This window comes from Anser anser, assembly GCF_964211835.1.
Source record: "Anser anser genome assembly, chromosome: 2".
NCBI classification, from domain to species: domain Eukaryota; kingdom Metazoa; phylum Chordata; class Aves; order Anseriformes; family Anatidae; genus Anser; species Anser anser.
In genome coordinates, this window is record NC_139721.1 from 109368487 (window position 1) to 109383836 (window position 15350).

Here is a 15350-nt window from a genome sequence, read left to right on the forward strand (position 1 = left end):
ACCTATAATGGTATTATATCCAGACAGGTGTAAAAACCTTTCTATAATGAGGTTTGCCAAATTCGCAACCATATTATATGAACAAGTATGTAAGTGTTCACCCAATTAATTACAAGACATTATCACAAGCCAAACACTTAAGGAAAAAAAAAATCCCATAGACCATGATTTTGCTCCCATCTGAGTAAAAATGTGGAATTAAGTTATTTAGACTTACAGAGTATAATACAGGATCGAACTTTGGCCCAAATAGCTAGTAAGACAGTTCAGTGAAAAGATGAAATTACTAGGGAAGGAAGACCAACCCCCCCCCCCCCCCCCCCGAAATATAATTGTTGAAAAGTAACTGATAATAAGAAAGAAAAATCCACTTCTCAAAGGAAAACAAACAAACAACCACCACAACAATCATGCATGAAATATCACCGAGACCAAATCTTGTTTAACTATAAAATGATTACTAATTCTTTTGTGTCTTCTTATGCAGCAAATTGCATTTCCCCTCATGTCTGTCAGCCCTTCAATATTTCTGAGGCATTTAGGAAAGCAGAAAAGGTGTACCTTATACTTTACTAAGCTCAGATATAAACATGCCACAGCTACAATCTCCCGTCCTAGAGATAACTGTGACATGCACAACATCCAGTTACATGTTTTCCTTGTGAAACAGTAGTCAATAAAAGTTTCATCCTTGAAACAATGATTTCATTAAAAAATAAAAAATAAGAGAAAGGGGGAGAAAAATAAAAAAAAAACACACGAGCCACAGAACTCACACTGTTCAAGGAGAAATCTTTTAGAGTCTTGAATTATGATTATTTTACACTACCTTAACCAGTTCTGTACTTCCAGAAGAGCTTTTAGTTAAAGGCAAGAGCACTACAAATAAATGATTAAAAGTATAAGCAAATTATTATCGTTCAGAAACTTCAAATAGAAAAATGGATATCTTCTTATCCGTATCTATCTGAATGCTCATTCTGAAATGCTGCTTCCTCCAAAGCAATTATTATTATTAGGCTGAAACAATAAGAGTCCCGTAGTGAAATATTTGTGGGTCTTTTGGTTAGCAGTGATGATCAAACACAAAGCAATTGAACCACTACATTCAAAACTTGCAAGCACTGAGGTTTTTTAAACCACTGATATAATTTATGGCAGCAGAGCAAAACCTTATGGCAAGCATCATCCCCCATGGACACAGCGCAGCTCCCTTTGCAGAAGGGGGCCTGGACCCTGGGCACCAATATTCACACAGGATCCCATCCAGGGATTTGGGGGTATCTCATTTCAAACCATGATAAAGAATCCCTACACAAACCAATGCAAACTGTGCAAATCGTGCCTGTAACTACGTACAGCTATAATAATGACTAAGAAAAGTTTGATCGAATAAAGTCATAGATGTGCTTGATTACTACAGATTAACCTAGCATTTACTAAGGGAATTGACACTTCACTAAGCCATAAACATTTATTAAGTTTTCAGCAATTTTCTGAAGTATTTCTGGAAATATATATGCACGCCGTTATTTTATAGGGTATATCCAGTCATCCATTCAGAAGCCAATTTATATTTTTGTACAATAATAAGGTTTTCACTATTTAAACAGCAGAATTACAGGACTGTGTTCAGTCAACAGCTGACACTATGTGCAAAGCCTTCTCTCACAAGCCCTCCTCCAGTTTATTCCTGTACCAGAAATGCTCTCTGTAGACTCCCCCGTTATCTCAAGCATAAGGAACAGCAGAGTGTTCATGTATGAACATTTCTGCTGTACGTTCTGGAAGATAAAGGCATGGACCATACATGTACACACATGCTACATGTAGCAGAGCTCGTGCTGCATAAAGCAAGTGATTGCACATTCATAGAACTATTCAAAACAAAGAGGGAAGATAAGAGTGAAAGGGAAAAGTTTTGTTTTCAGAAGGAGAAGAGGGAGCCTTGCCAATTTTGTGAACCCGAGCCAGCTATTCCAATGCAAACCTCATGTTGTTACATAGATCATGTTTGGGAAGAGATGTAATATTAATCAACTTTCTGGCATTAAGTATCCGTTACTGTACAAAAACATTCTTGCTCTGGCTTTAATTCAGTTTTAAGTCACTGTGAAAACATTTATGTGGCTCTCAAACTGCCTTAAAGGACCCAGGCAATAATTCTTTTCTCCTCCCGCAGGAACTAAAACAATGCTCTACTTCCATAAAACAGAATATTTTAATGCTGCCAATTGTTTTCCTTAAGTGTTAGGTATGCTCAGACTTCTATAAACCATTCCAGAGATAGGAGCTCTCTTCCTGAGCCCCAAACACTACCTACATACTTGAGAGGTCAGTGGCAAAGGTGTATTTCAGGAGAAGAAAAGGACACCACAACACTGCTGGTGTTATGCGGTACGAAAACACTCAGCATGGCTGTTTCTGCACTTCTCAAGCCCTAACCCAGCTCTACACAATTTGGACGTGGACAATTCCAAAACAAAGTTTCCCCAGCTGTATGCGAACAGGAGACAAACAGGAGAACTGGCTGATAACATGGCATTTCTTTTTGCCACTATCAATAACGCAACGCAAAACCCTTCACACGCACGAACACATTGGGCCATCACAAGGAGCGTTATTGGTATGAGGCACCACACCATTTGCAAAAATCCAATACCAAGTGTCTCATCTTAACACAAATTCATTACACTCACCTAACCATTATGACAAAAACAACGTCAAAAGGGTCACTCGCTAAGCAGCAAGTCCATACAAGAAGTGTCTATCTGTTATCACCAGTCTCTCACCAGGATAACAATTCAATTTTTTTGAGCAACTTCCAGCTCCCCTATTCTTCTCCACAGGTCATACATCTAGCTACTGAAAAGCCACAAATCCCCAAATGTGTTGTGTCTGATTTGCATATTTAAATATGTAAATTACTGCAAAACGGGTAATTTTCATGTTACATATTTTTGCAGAAAAATTAAATGTGCAAAATGTTTATTGCAACAATTACTGGTTCCATGGTATTTCAACAAAAGGCTGTAAATCATCAAAATAATTGCCTATCCATTAACTATTGTAGCACTGTGCCTGAAATTTTCTCATTCTGCATTTTAGCTGGATGCAGAAAATGTATTTCTTCTGAATGTTTACCTCTTCAGGATTAATTTTACTGAAAAAGATGCACAAGCCTAAGACTCTGTCTTATGTACCAAACTACAAATATTTAATTTAGTTAAAAAAAAAAAAAGCAACTAAATGAGGAATTTTGAATTTTCTTACAAAACACTCAAATGGTAATGTATGTAAAAGATATACCACTTAAGCCCAAGATGTACAAACAGTGCATTGAACTACATCCTGAAACAAGAAAAAAGTATCTATGATCTTTTCCAGCACCATCTTTGTTATTACACGTGTAAGGAAATTACTCCCCTAAATTATCCATTGCAAACTGAGAACCGAAACATTCTTCAGCATTTTTGGCAAGCGAGGAAGACAGCACTAAAGCAAAGTATAGTATTTCTCGCAATGCCTGCTTACTGCACGCTACTGCCAGATCTGTTTTGAAATTTGAGCCTTAAGAAAAAGGGCATCTATACAACTTCCCCCCTACTCATTTCAGACAAAAGGCACGCAGACCGGTTTTTATCTGACCAAGTTAACAAAACACAGCAGGGACCAGGACCCGTTTTTGCCCCAGCCAGCTTTTACACACTGAAATCTCGTTTGCTCTGGCTAAGGAAATCACAAAGAAGTCTGTTTACAAATAATGACGGCTAACTCTGCTTTCCTAAACATACGCTAGAATTTAATTGTTTGTCTTGGGCATCTGAGGACAAATACAGCATTGCCAGGTAAGCTGGCTCAGATGCACACCTCTGAACCTCTCTGGTGGTGTCAGAAATAGCTAATCCTGCAACCACCTTACTTAAGGAAATTGGCAGATCATTACTGTAGGAACTGCCGCCCTCAGAGTTGACTACTCAGCTGTATCTGGGGACACTGCTCCTCCTTGAGGCCCTTTTCCAGTCCACAAGCCCTTAAGGCTCCTTTCTAGTGGAGCAACGCCATCCGCTTTCGCTCTTTCGATGGGACGGATAACCCAACAACTCCCTAACTGCATCTTCCAGCTCCAGCTCGCAGCCTGCCTAACAAAACACTTGGCACCTGCAAACATTTTCCTTCAGGAGCCTGTGGAGAAAACCTTCTGTTGTGCCACAGAATGAAATCAAAGTAGGATTTATTTAGTTGCGAGGAATTCAAAGAATTAGTTTTACAGAGGCCTAAAACCTACCCTCTTACCTACACAGGGAATTTCCTCCGGGCAGCAGGGAGGTGTAAGTCAGCCGCCGTCCCTCCCCGGGGACCGAGGGCCTGCTTGCCCTGCGCGTCAGTCTGCCGTGGCTGAGGCCTGACACCCTCCTCCCTCTGCAGAAGGTCAATTTTCTAAAAGATCAATGTCTCCACATCTCCTCCTCCACGCCGGCAAGACGCCCTGTCATCCAGGCTGTGGTTGAGAAGTTTCTCCCCACGCCTGGCAGCCACACTGAAGAAAAAACGCGTTGTTTAAGCCAACGCTTCCGCCTGGCTTCTTCCATCAAATTCCTTGCATTCAAAGCCCCATACTAGTCTCGGATGGACTGATGGTCATTTGAGATGGGTATAAAACGCAGGCTGGGAAATAAGCGTACCCATCTGAGCAGCACACAGACATCCTGTGACTGGGCATCCTGGATCCAAATACTGGGAACGAAGGCGGTTCCTACACCCACACTCGAGGGTTGGTAACAGGGCTGCAGTTACAACCCAGGCATCTGAACTTCTGCACTAGCTGAGGCAATACGCACCACATCATCCCTACTTTGCCATATGTTAATTTTGAAGTTCACCACAAACTTACTTAGAAGGTTTGAAGTTAAAAGGGAACTATGTGCTTTACAAGGACATGCATCCTTGACTTGCTTTCCATAAGGCTATTCTAACATCACTTCAATATACTGAAACAGCGAGATGGATTACATTCTTCTGACTGAATGTTCGTATGGTTTCTTAGCTGAGAAAATATTCTTTTGAAGTCAGTAGCTATATGGAAACTAAGTGATTCAGTTGATTAGTTTCTCACCTTTCACTGTTTTAACCCTGCTATAAATCCTAACTCAATTAAAATAATTCTGATTAGAACCAAAATTCCACACTCCTCCTCAAGAGATATACACAATTCCAGCCTCCTCCTCAAGAGATATACACTATTAAAGGCACAAACCTCTGCTAATTTTATTGCCAAATTTGACAGAAAAGTTATCGATGGTGTTTTGCACAGGTCAGACTAGAGCTGAACTCTGACTTGAGTTTATTTGGGACACATACTGTAATGCATAAAAGCAAGCAATAACCTCTCACACATTTTACTCTACATTACAAGAGAACACTTCTCTTGCAAACAAAAACTGAAAGTCGTTAGCCAATGTCATCTTCTCTTAGTGAGAAATGCTCATTGTAAATTTAAGCATTCTGAAAAAGACAGTTATGGGAAGAGCAAGCCAAGAGTTAGGTGCAGAACAACCCACACAGCATGAGGGAGATCTCTCCAGAACTAATATCAGTTTCTAACCAAGCCAAAAAACACCACCAATGACACCCAAGCCTTTATCTGCTGCTAACTAATCTTAACATATGTCAGACCTGGCCTAATCAGCTGAAGTTTGGCAATGACGTGAAACCAGTTTTTGAGAGCACAGCTCCAACATTTTCCCTTGTGGCAGCTGCAGCAATTATTTTAGAAAACAGTTTAACTGCAACGCTGTCACTGCGTGCACTCAGACATTGCATGAAGGAAAGCCTTGCACATTGCTACATATCCCTTTTGCACATGCCCATGGACATAGGGGATAAACACTTCTCTTGCTAAGCATTTCACTTTGCTCTTTAACAGTTAGGTACGTGTGCAGCACATCAGAAGTACTAAGACAGGAGGAAGAAAGGGCACAGGTAACAATCTGATTCTTGAAATAAGCTTATTGCAAGCACAAAGCTTGGAAGGTGACAAGTCAGTTGAACTAATACTCCAATTCATTCAGCAAGCTATGCCACGTGCTATATCAGCTTCTCATTCATACTTAGGCATTTTCGATCTAGTTATCTGTCCAAAAGGTGGCTCAACAGGCTAGGTTATAACACAATTTGGTGTACAACCCTAATAACATCCCCCACTGGTGTCAGAAGAGGATATTGACAAATGACTTCAACAGGAAAGTTGTTCTGGTCCCCATTTAGTAGAAAGCAATCATTTGACACTGTCTAATGACATTAATCAAGCTCTGAACCTTTGTTGTTGTATGTCATAGCAAATGCTTAGCATTTTCAGGTCCAAAGTACTTGACTACACATTGTACATTAAAAACAAAAGACTTTAATTCATTAAAAATAGACTCTCACGCTAGATTAAGTTCATTTGGTGCACCCGTCCCTGGTCTGCCTTTGTGTGTGGTCTCATTTAAAAGAGACACACATGAACCAGAACCTACTTTATTCAGAGGAAACAAAAATACTATTGGCTGTCAACCAAAATAACAGACACTGAAAAATGGGAATACTCCTGGGTAAGGAGATTTTAATTAAAAAATAAAAAGAAGAAGAAGAAGGAGACAAAAAAGGAAATGACAATGACGATGAAGAAGAAGCTGCCTTCTCTGGGAATTCCTATTCCATCACCTTTGTCAAAACATCTCACATTGTCTCCTATGTATTTTATAAAGGTCTTTTGCACGTCTATTAAAACAGCAGCTTCACTTATGCTCAGTCTGATCTATATTGATAAAGATTACGAAGCCATTAATGGCTCATTAAGTTTGCCTTTACTTACCCCCAATTAAGATTTCAGGTGTCTCTGGTTTTGAGCTAATTTCAAAGTGGCTGCCATCTGGGACCTTCTCAAGGGACATGATCGGCTCCTTTTGTAATGATATATCACATCTAAAACTCTAAGGCAGCACTTCTGTTACGTGCAGTCTCATTTTCCATATACAGAGCTTTGTGCTTGTTACTTTGTTTGGTTTACTTAGAAATCAATCCAAAGTGCTAAGTTTTGATCCATGGCTTTTACAGCATTAAAGTGCCTGCTTACAGCTGACGGTTGAAATATTATTAGGTATGACAGCCCTTTCCACTTCTCCACAAATTGTTCACAAAAAAGGGGAGTTTTTGAGCTGGGGTGTGCAATAAAAAACAGATCCAGCCACCATCATGAAAAATAATTCTGGTATATATAACAAGGGATTTCTTTACAGAAAATTTCATTTTGAAAAGCAGAGATGAGGACCAGCACAGTGATGTAATTGGAATCTATTCATCTCTTCTTCAGAGCTGAGAGTAGCATGAAAGAAGGAAAAAAAAAAGCAGGCACAGGTCACAACCACCTCTGAAAAAGTGCTCTGTAGAAACACCTTCCTCTCCGTCCTGTTGCTAAGAGGGAAGCTGAACAAGCAGTCACCAGAAGGAAAGATTTTCATGGTAAACTAATACTGGGGAAGGGAATGGGGAGCACAGAATCCATTTTGAAATGATTAAAGACAGAGAGGGCACAGACTTGTCATGATACAATAGCTTTGCTAGAGACTGAAAGCAAGTCTTACAGGACTTTGGCAGTGGAACATCATGGCATGCTCAGAAAGTTTTCAGCATGGTTTTTAGTTCTTCCATTTTACACTAGCTGACGTTGCAACGTAACACTGATAAACTTATCAAGATTTGACGTTAGGACATTGTGACAGAAAGATTTTGTAATGAATGCAGTTTTTGTTGATTTGCAAAGAAATAACTAACTTCATAAAACTCCTGTAAAACCCTTCTAAGTTACCAAGAGCATAAATGCAGTATCTTTACCTACTGCAACTGTGGTATCAATATTGCATTTGAGAAACTAAGTGTTGCCCTTTTCACATGTTTTGATAACACTTAAGAAGTACTTAGATGCTTATATTTAACTTTGATCAAACAAATTCATTCTAGATAAAGCATCAGTCTCAAAAGAGCTAGTGAGTGTCTCCAGCCCTGCAGTTACAGCTCCAGCACAGAGAGAGTTCAGACTGTCAGGGGAAACAGGTTAAAAAAGAAGATGCTAACACATCTCACTCCATTTTCCCATTATGTCCTATATCTTTTTTCACTCAGGTCCACAAGGATGTACAAGGATTCTGTTCTTAAGTTTGTCTACTAGGCAGTGTAAGAGAACAGCAGTATTTAGACCTACCTTGCCCATTTGGAACTTGTTTATGCGTTTTTCCTTTCCTGGGGGTTGACTGGCATGATGATGAAGCATTATTTGTAGCTGTTTTTGTGTCTTCTGTCTCCTCCTCTTCTTCTTCTTCATCCTCGTCATCCTGAGAACTTCCAAAGTATACCATGTTGCTGGGCAGGGCTGGGGAACCTGATCATTAGAAAGAAATGGCTCATTAACAACATTACATTCACTTACTGCACTAACCATATTGATCACAATCTACTTGAGTGTTATGCATAGCAAGGGAAGAGACACCCAGAGATGGAAGGTCACAGTACTGCATGACTAACTGGAGCCTTCTTTATTTGTTTCTACCAAAAGAATACCTATGTGCTTGAAAAGGAGGGTTCCCCCTCTCCAAAAATAAAAATAAAAAAGCACATTGTATTCATACTTTAGACAAGCAAACAGTCTTGCTACAAGTCCTAATTAATAGTGTTGTTTGTTCAGAAAAGGACTAATGCACATGCTTAATTTCAAATGCATGCTTTACTGCCTTGCTCAAGTCTTAATGCATGAACTAGAAGCGTACAGCCTTTCCAAACAGAAGAAAAAGGAGTATTTACAAACCAATCTGCACCCCAGTAATATTTTTAGGTTATTATTACAATAAAATATTAGTGTTTAAACTTCACAGTGCTTTGCAGACCTCTATGGCATTGTACACAATGCTTTGCAGTGTTCTGGTTCTGTTTCACACAAAGAGAAAAACCGAAACATGAGATGTTTGAATTTGCCTAGTAGATCCCTGGCAAAGGACAGAAAAGAGCAAAGGTCTCCTGACTTCCAGTGTGCTCCTCTTGAGGATGTTGCTTCTCCTTTACTTCCCATAATGTTCCCCCTAACCTGCCTCATCTGTGCAAGGGTAAGACACAACATACAATTCAGTAAGAGGTAAGTGAGGATCCACAAGTCTAACAATGATATAGGACTCTAATTTACACGTACCTCTTACACAAAATTTCTTTTAGGCATGTCATGCAACAGTATGGGCTTCTTTCCACTGTACCAGGACACATGACTGTAGTACTCTATTTTAAAATACATAAATGGTATGACAACTAGTGGACACTTTCCCTTATCCCAGATGTTAGTTTGCACTCTTTTCCCAGGAGGGACAGGTGTCCTAGGAGGCTCCTACTTATTCACAAAAAGATTATTTTTTTAATGTAGAATGGGAAGAAATAGAAAATCTATAGAAAGTGTAGAATGGGGACTTATCACTTCAGTATTCCTCTGTAGCTAAATGAGACTAAGAACAAGGAGAGCTGGGTTACAGACTAACACAAGATAGTGACTATTTGGCTGCTGCTTCCTTAGCTAACACTTTTGGCTTTAAGCTCTTTAGAACAGCAATTCTGTATTTTGTTTAGTGCCTTAATACAGCACAAAAACCAGGATAGGCCATTTCTGCGATGAACCATCCTTTCCAAAGGATCAGAAACCCACCACAGCATCTCCTTCAAATAAATCTACAGGAAGACTCAGGAAAGGATGGAGCAGGCAGTGCAGCAGAAGGGTACACAGCGGCTGTTTCCAGAGGGAGCAAGGGGCCATCTAAAAGGGGACACACACACCTGGCATTCGCAAAATTGGGCCACTGCTATGCAGGAAGCCAAAGCTGGTAGCAGCAAAGCCACGTGGACTTTGATCACACGTGAAGACCTCTGCTTTCAGTCTCTATAGCAGACCTTGTGGGACTGCAACTGCCCTGGGGAGAAGCTCCCTGCCAGCACCCCGCGCGGTGCATCAGTGGTGGCCATGGGACAGCCCCGGGAGGCACTGCAGCAGCACCTAGGACTCTTCCCCCCTGAGATAACTTGTAAATTAATCCATCAAGCCTAGGCCTGAAGCGTTCTGTGTGTGAACACATACGGTTATCCTAAGGGGAGACCTGTATTAGCCTTTTGCATGCCACAGCTTTCAGATCTGTACAGACTGATGATCAAATGCAGCATGACTCCTGACCTATTTTGCAGCATGGGAGCTGTAGCAACTGACAGAAACAAAAACTTTTGTGTTTTTGGCCTAGAAAAAAAGCCCAGAACTTTTTGGCATACGCTAAGCAATCATCCAGAGAATGCAACAGGTGCTGAGAGGCACATGAATTCTCCTACCTGGGGGCAGCTTTAGTCTCAATAGCAACTAATTAGAGAACTCCAAGGCAGTTACACTAGGGTAATGCAGCCTGAAAAGTAAATTATCTTTTTAATTCCATCTAGGTACCCAGGTCTGCATTTCAAGTCTGTATTGCGTATCAACTTCTCATCAGGATCCAAAGTCTGACACCATTAGTGCATTAATGCATCAACAAACAATGGCAGTAAAAGAAAGTCCCTGTCAGGATCCTTCAAAATTGGACTCAAACACAGACTGAAATCTATTATAATTAGAGAAATAAATACTTTCAGAAATTTTATCCTTCCAAGACGCTAAAATGGGAGACCTGATATAGAGTCTATTCTCTAAGCCTTGTCTTCCCCTGCACTTCCACATCCCTGAACTTTGGTCAGCTGCCTTCAACAGCAACCACCAAAAAGAAATTATCATCTGTGATACAAATGTTTTTATTACAACAGCGATCTTCTTTCTTTTTGTTTTGTTTTGAAGCGCAGAATAAAATGTAGTACTACGTGATTCTGCTTAGAAAGAAAGGAAGGTCTAACCCAATTGAGAGAGCAGATACAAGCTTTACCTAACTCCTGGTATTCAGCTGTTGTAATCTCGGCACATAAATCTTCAGCCAGAATGACATTTTTTAATTCTTTCCAATCCAGAACTATGAACAACAATGGTTAAACTGCATTCCTTGGACAGCTGGGACTGTTTGGGGAGTACATTTGCAGAGAAATTAGACTAGCAATGTCCAATAACAGAGTAGAGTCCTGCTAGTCCTCACTTTACTGATCTAAGTGCTCTGCAATATGAGACCTCAGAGAAAAGCTGGTGTTCACTCCAGGTCACCTCCTCCCCCCCAGCTTTTCCTACACATTTATTAAAGTTGACTTGCAAAACAGCAAAGAATGGAAAAAACAATCAAACAAAGAAAACCACTGGACTCAGGCATTCTGGTTCTGTTTGAACATCATCATGGATGAAAGACGCTGAAAGAAATCTAAAAGCTTTAAGCTTTCTTGCTTCCTTTTTACATTAGAACTATTTTTATCACATCTCATAGTAAGATTTCAGTTCTGGAACAGCCTCAAATACTGAGAATTTGTTCACACCTATGTGTTGAGCCAGTTAAAAACACTTTCACTTTAAATCTATGTACCTAAACATGTCCAGAAGGCTGGGAAAACAGCTAATTTAAAACACTGGAATAGGCTGTTCATGCCCAAGATAATGCAAATTCCATTTATGGGCAAATGAAGGAATTAAAGGAAAGACAAGCCTGCATGTACGCTGTGATTTCATTCAAGCTAAAACAATGACAATTTGTTTCATAAGTGAAGCTGCAGTGTTAAGAGTAAAAGCTAGGTGATCACTCACCTTCTTTACTACAAAAAATATTCCTGTCCTGTTATCTATGCTGCATCCTCTCTGAGAGTGTACAGGGACGTGCACCTGATGCCATCGCCTACCTCTGCAAGGAACCCTGGTTCTTACTCAAAGCTGCCAATTTGCATAAACAACACTATGTAGTGCTGTTGTAGACAAGAATGTCTAGGACCACTGGAGATCTGGAAAAGAGTGCACTCAAAAGTTGGTTTGTTTGTGTTGTTTTTTTTTTTTGTATCAGGATGTCTAATAAAATATATTACCCCTCCTCATAAAGCTTGCCTGTCTTCACCTGTAGTTAGGAACACAGTGTTTGTCTTTACTCACAGAGACTTTGTTGAGAGTTGTTGCTCTCAAGTTTCTCCATGTATAACAGGTATTTATCATGACAATGACATATGGCACCAAGATGATAAAAATCCTTCAAAATGGCATGAGAATAAGGAACACTGCAGTTTCACCAGATTCATACATACACAAACATTCATAGAACACACAGCTGTAGGCAATTCCTTGATTATTATTTTTTTTAATTTATTACACACTACTCTGCACGTTAATATCCAAAGTAAATCTTTCTGTCTTTGCCTGGACACACTCTGCAACACAAACAGACGAGGCAGTTCTGCTCCATCATTTCTACACGCACGCTACCAGCCAGGCAGCATGAGCAAGGATGAACAACCATCCCTCCTCATCCTCTTCCCCTCCCCACCATTTTGTTATTCTCAAAGCCTACCCAGGGCAATCTAAAGAGCGACATTAGAATTTAATTAGTATCAAAAAGCAGAAGTGAAGAACTCCCGTGCTGCAGATAGAGGGCAACATCTGTGCCCAGGAGGTGGTGCAGGTCAGGTCTCAGCACTCTAGGTATGTAATTCCCCCCCTTCCTCGCTTTCTATCCCCAAGAAAACAGCAGAAAACCTGCGACGGAGTTATGAGAGCCTGTGGCTGTATTGAATTTTACAAGTCTCCTCCTGTGTCGGGAGCCCCCGAGTTGTGCAGGCAGCTGCTACCATGGGAATTGCAGCGGATGAAAGCGGAGAGGCAGGGAGCTGCACTTCAGTGCCTGGGGAAAGCGGGCGAGCAGCCCTCGACTCTGAGAAACCCGTCCTGCCTCGCTCCGGATCAACAGGTGCCTGGAAAACCGCTCGCTCAGCAGCAGGGCATGGGACAAACCTGATGGTAATCTAGAAAATAAAAATCTAGAAGAGAAATTTAAAAGAAATTTCCTCCAAGGAACCATCGAGGCTGTCTGTGGCTGTGTGTGCATTTTTCTTGGCATCAAAACTGGTCTACAGATCATCTATCCATCTGGCCTCTGGTTCTTACTCCTGTGCCACCACCTTGGCTGTGGCAGTGTAATTTTTTTTTTTTTTGTGAGGGGCCATGTGGTGAATCAGATCAGGGAACCGATTCAGATTAAAATCCCAGACTAAGGAAATTAAAGTCCATTAATAAATGCTGTAACGACAATTTAAAGTTACAAGCTCTCAGGTTAAGATTTGGAAAATTTCTATGCACACTTTTTCTTATTGAACGTGCAGCTTAATATATCACTATATTATTAAACAAAACACGAAATGCAGTATGTTTCCAGTCTCCTGGAGTAGCCATACGTTTTACATTCTGTCTCGATGATGTCTAGGCACTCCCTAACCGCACTTCTTTCAAGAAGGCTGATTTGTTTTGCATCAATATTTGCATAAATCACGTGCCATCACCAAAGAGCTGGATGAGGCTGTTGCAATACGATGGGTGGGGAGAAGAACGCACGGCAGAGAAATTAAGCTGAAAGAAAGGGCGTGTAGCAGCAGGGCAGAAGAGAGGAGCACAGATGTGCTGGGCTGGGAGAGAGGTGAGCTGGGAGAGGTAAGCTAGCAGGTGCACAGAGGCTGCAGGACAAATGGGAACAGGCAAATGCTGGAAGAGTTACCGACATTAAGTAGTAAAGAGGGAAGGGCACCGTTTATTTAAGAGCAATATCTCTGACATAGTGCTGTCCACCTGCTGCCCCGTTCTGGACATGTGATGCCCACCTTTCTCGGTTACCAAGCTGGGGTCATCTCATAGCCAAGAGCAGAAACCCCATAGCCAAGGCCAGGCAGCATCCCAGAGGGAACTTCTACTCTGCTCCCCCGAATCCCTGCAGGAAGGCCAAATTACCAAATGCAACCCTCATGATGCAATTCTGCAAGCCTAATAAATTGCCATGGTTAACTAAGGGATTGCAAGGCAACAAAAAGCTTGGCAGCAAACAAAGTACCCACTCCTCACCAGCATCAGAGCAGGAGTTACCTCTTCTACGGCCGGGTACCACTACGCGTGAGAAATGTGGAGAAAATCACCCATGGTGATTTTTCTTTTTTAAATTCACTCATCATGGTTACAATGAGCTATGAATTATTACAAAATGGGAGGATATTCAGTTATTTAAAAAATGAGTTTTGAAGTATTGTTGGCAACTGTTTCTGCCAGTATCTGCAGTTTCATTATTGAAATTCTCTCTCGAGTATTTTTGCCTTCCCTCCTATTGTGTGAGAGCAACACAAAAGAAAACCTAACTATATAGGAAAAACAATTACCACAGCTATACAGAAAATGTTGCCTAATGGATATGAAAGGATGACAAATGTATGTTATGTCCTCTGTTATAACAACTTGATGCTCGTTCAACAATAAGTACAAAGCAAACTACGTTTTTTTAAGTTGTGGCATTGCTTTTAGCAGTCTTCTGGGAAAGATGCTACCCTTCGCACGTACAAAATTCGGGCCTGCTGCTAGCAGCAGGCACAACTGATGCTTACACAACCTGTGCGTTCAGATGCATTGAACTCAGCAGCAAGTGCCTGATTAATAGAATAAACTAACCTCTTTTTCAGCCATTTTATTTGACTAATGAGGTCATTAATTTTTTTTTATTATTTGACAAATGTGTAATTTTCCCTCCTAAATTACTGTATGTTTTGTTTCTCATTAAATTACATTAACTTTTGTCTTGGACTAGCTAAACATACTAAAAAAACTCCGAGTTTGGATCTGAAGACTGGAATCAGAAGTATGGAAAGTGCACGCGGTTTGCCAAAAGCACTATTTCATTACTCTTCAGAATTAGCTGGCAGCTTCTCTGCAATATTTACTGAAGTACAAACCAAATGTTTTCCTCTGGACAGGATTCAAACCGTGGTATGTTACAACCACAACAAAAATCATCTCAATCCAAGAGCCTTCTCTGTAGTTTGGGCTGTGGTTTCTGTAAAACTGGAGGATTCTTCTCCCTGAATTATTTATACTGACTCCCCCTCTAACTCCTCTCTTTTTTCTCCTAACAATTAAACATAACCCAGATGTGCTTTGGAAAAATCTTAAAACAATTCGAGACATCAGAATGATTTAAGCACAAGGCAGGTCAAGGCATGTGGGACTTAAGCCTGCCCCAATAAACATGGGGCATGCCAAGCTCTACAACGAGCCATGGCCAGAGGTTTGGCTTCTCCTCTGACACGCGGCCCCATTTCGGGGCTGTACGCAGGTGGAAAAACCTTGCCTCCCAAATGTTCCCGATGCACTGGCATCT

The 15350-nt window shown here is 40.8% G+C and overlaps 1 protein-coding gene across 1 annotated transcript in view; it reads right to left on the reverse strand.

Moving 5' to 3' along the window:
• The window catches only part of JARID2 (jumonji and AT-rich interaction domain containing 2), a 211172-nt gene that overhangs the window by 38075 nt on the left and 157747 nt on the right, over positions 1 to 15350 (reverse strand). Inside the window, exon 5 of the mRNA XM_083827018.1 lies at positions 8243 to 8419. Within this exon, the coding sequence (XP_083683144.1) occupies positions 8243 to 8419 (177 nt within the window). The remainder of the gene's footprint in view (positions 1 to 8242; positions 8420 to 15350) is intronic.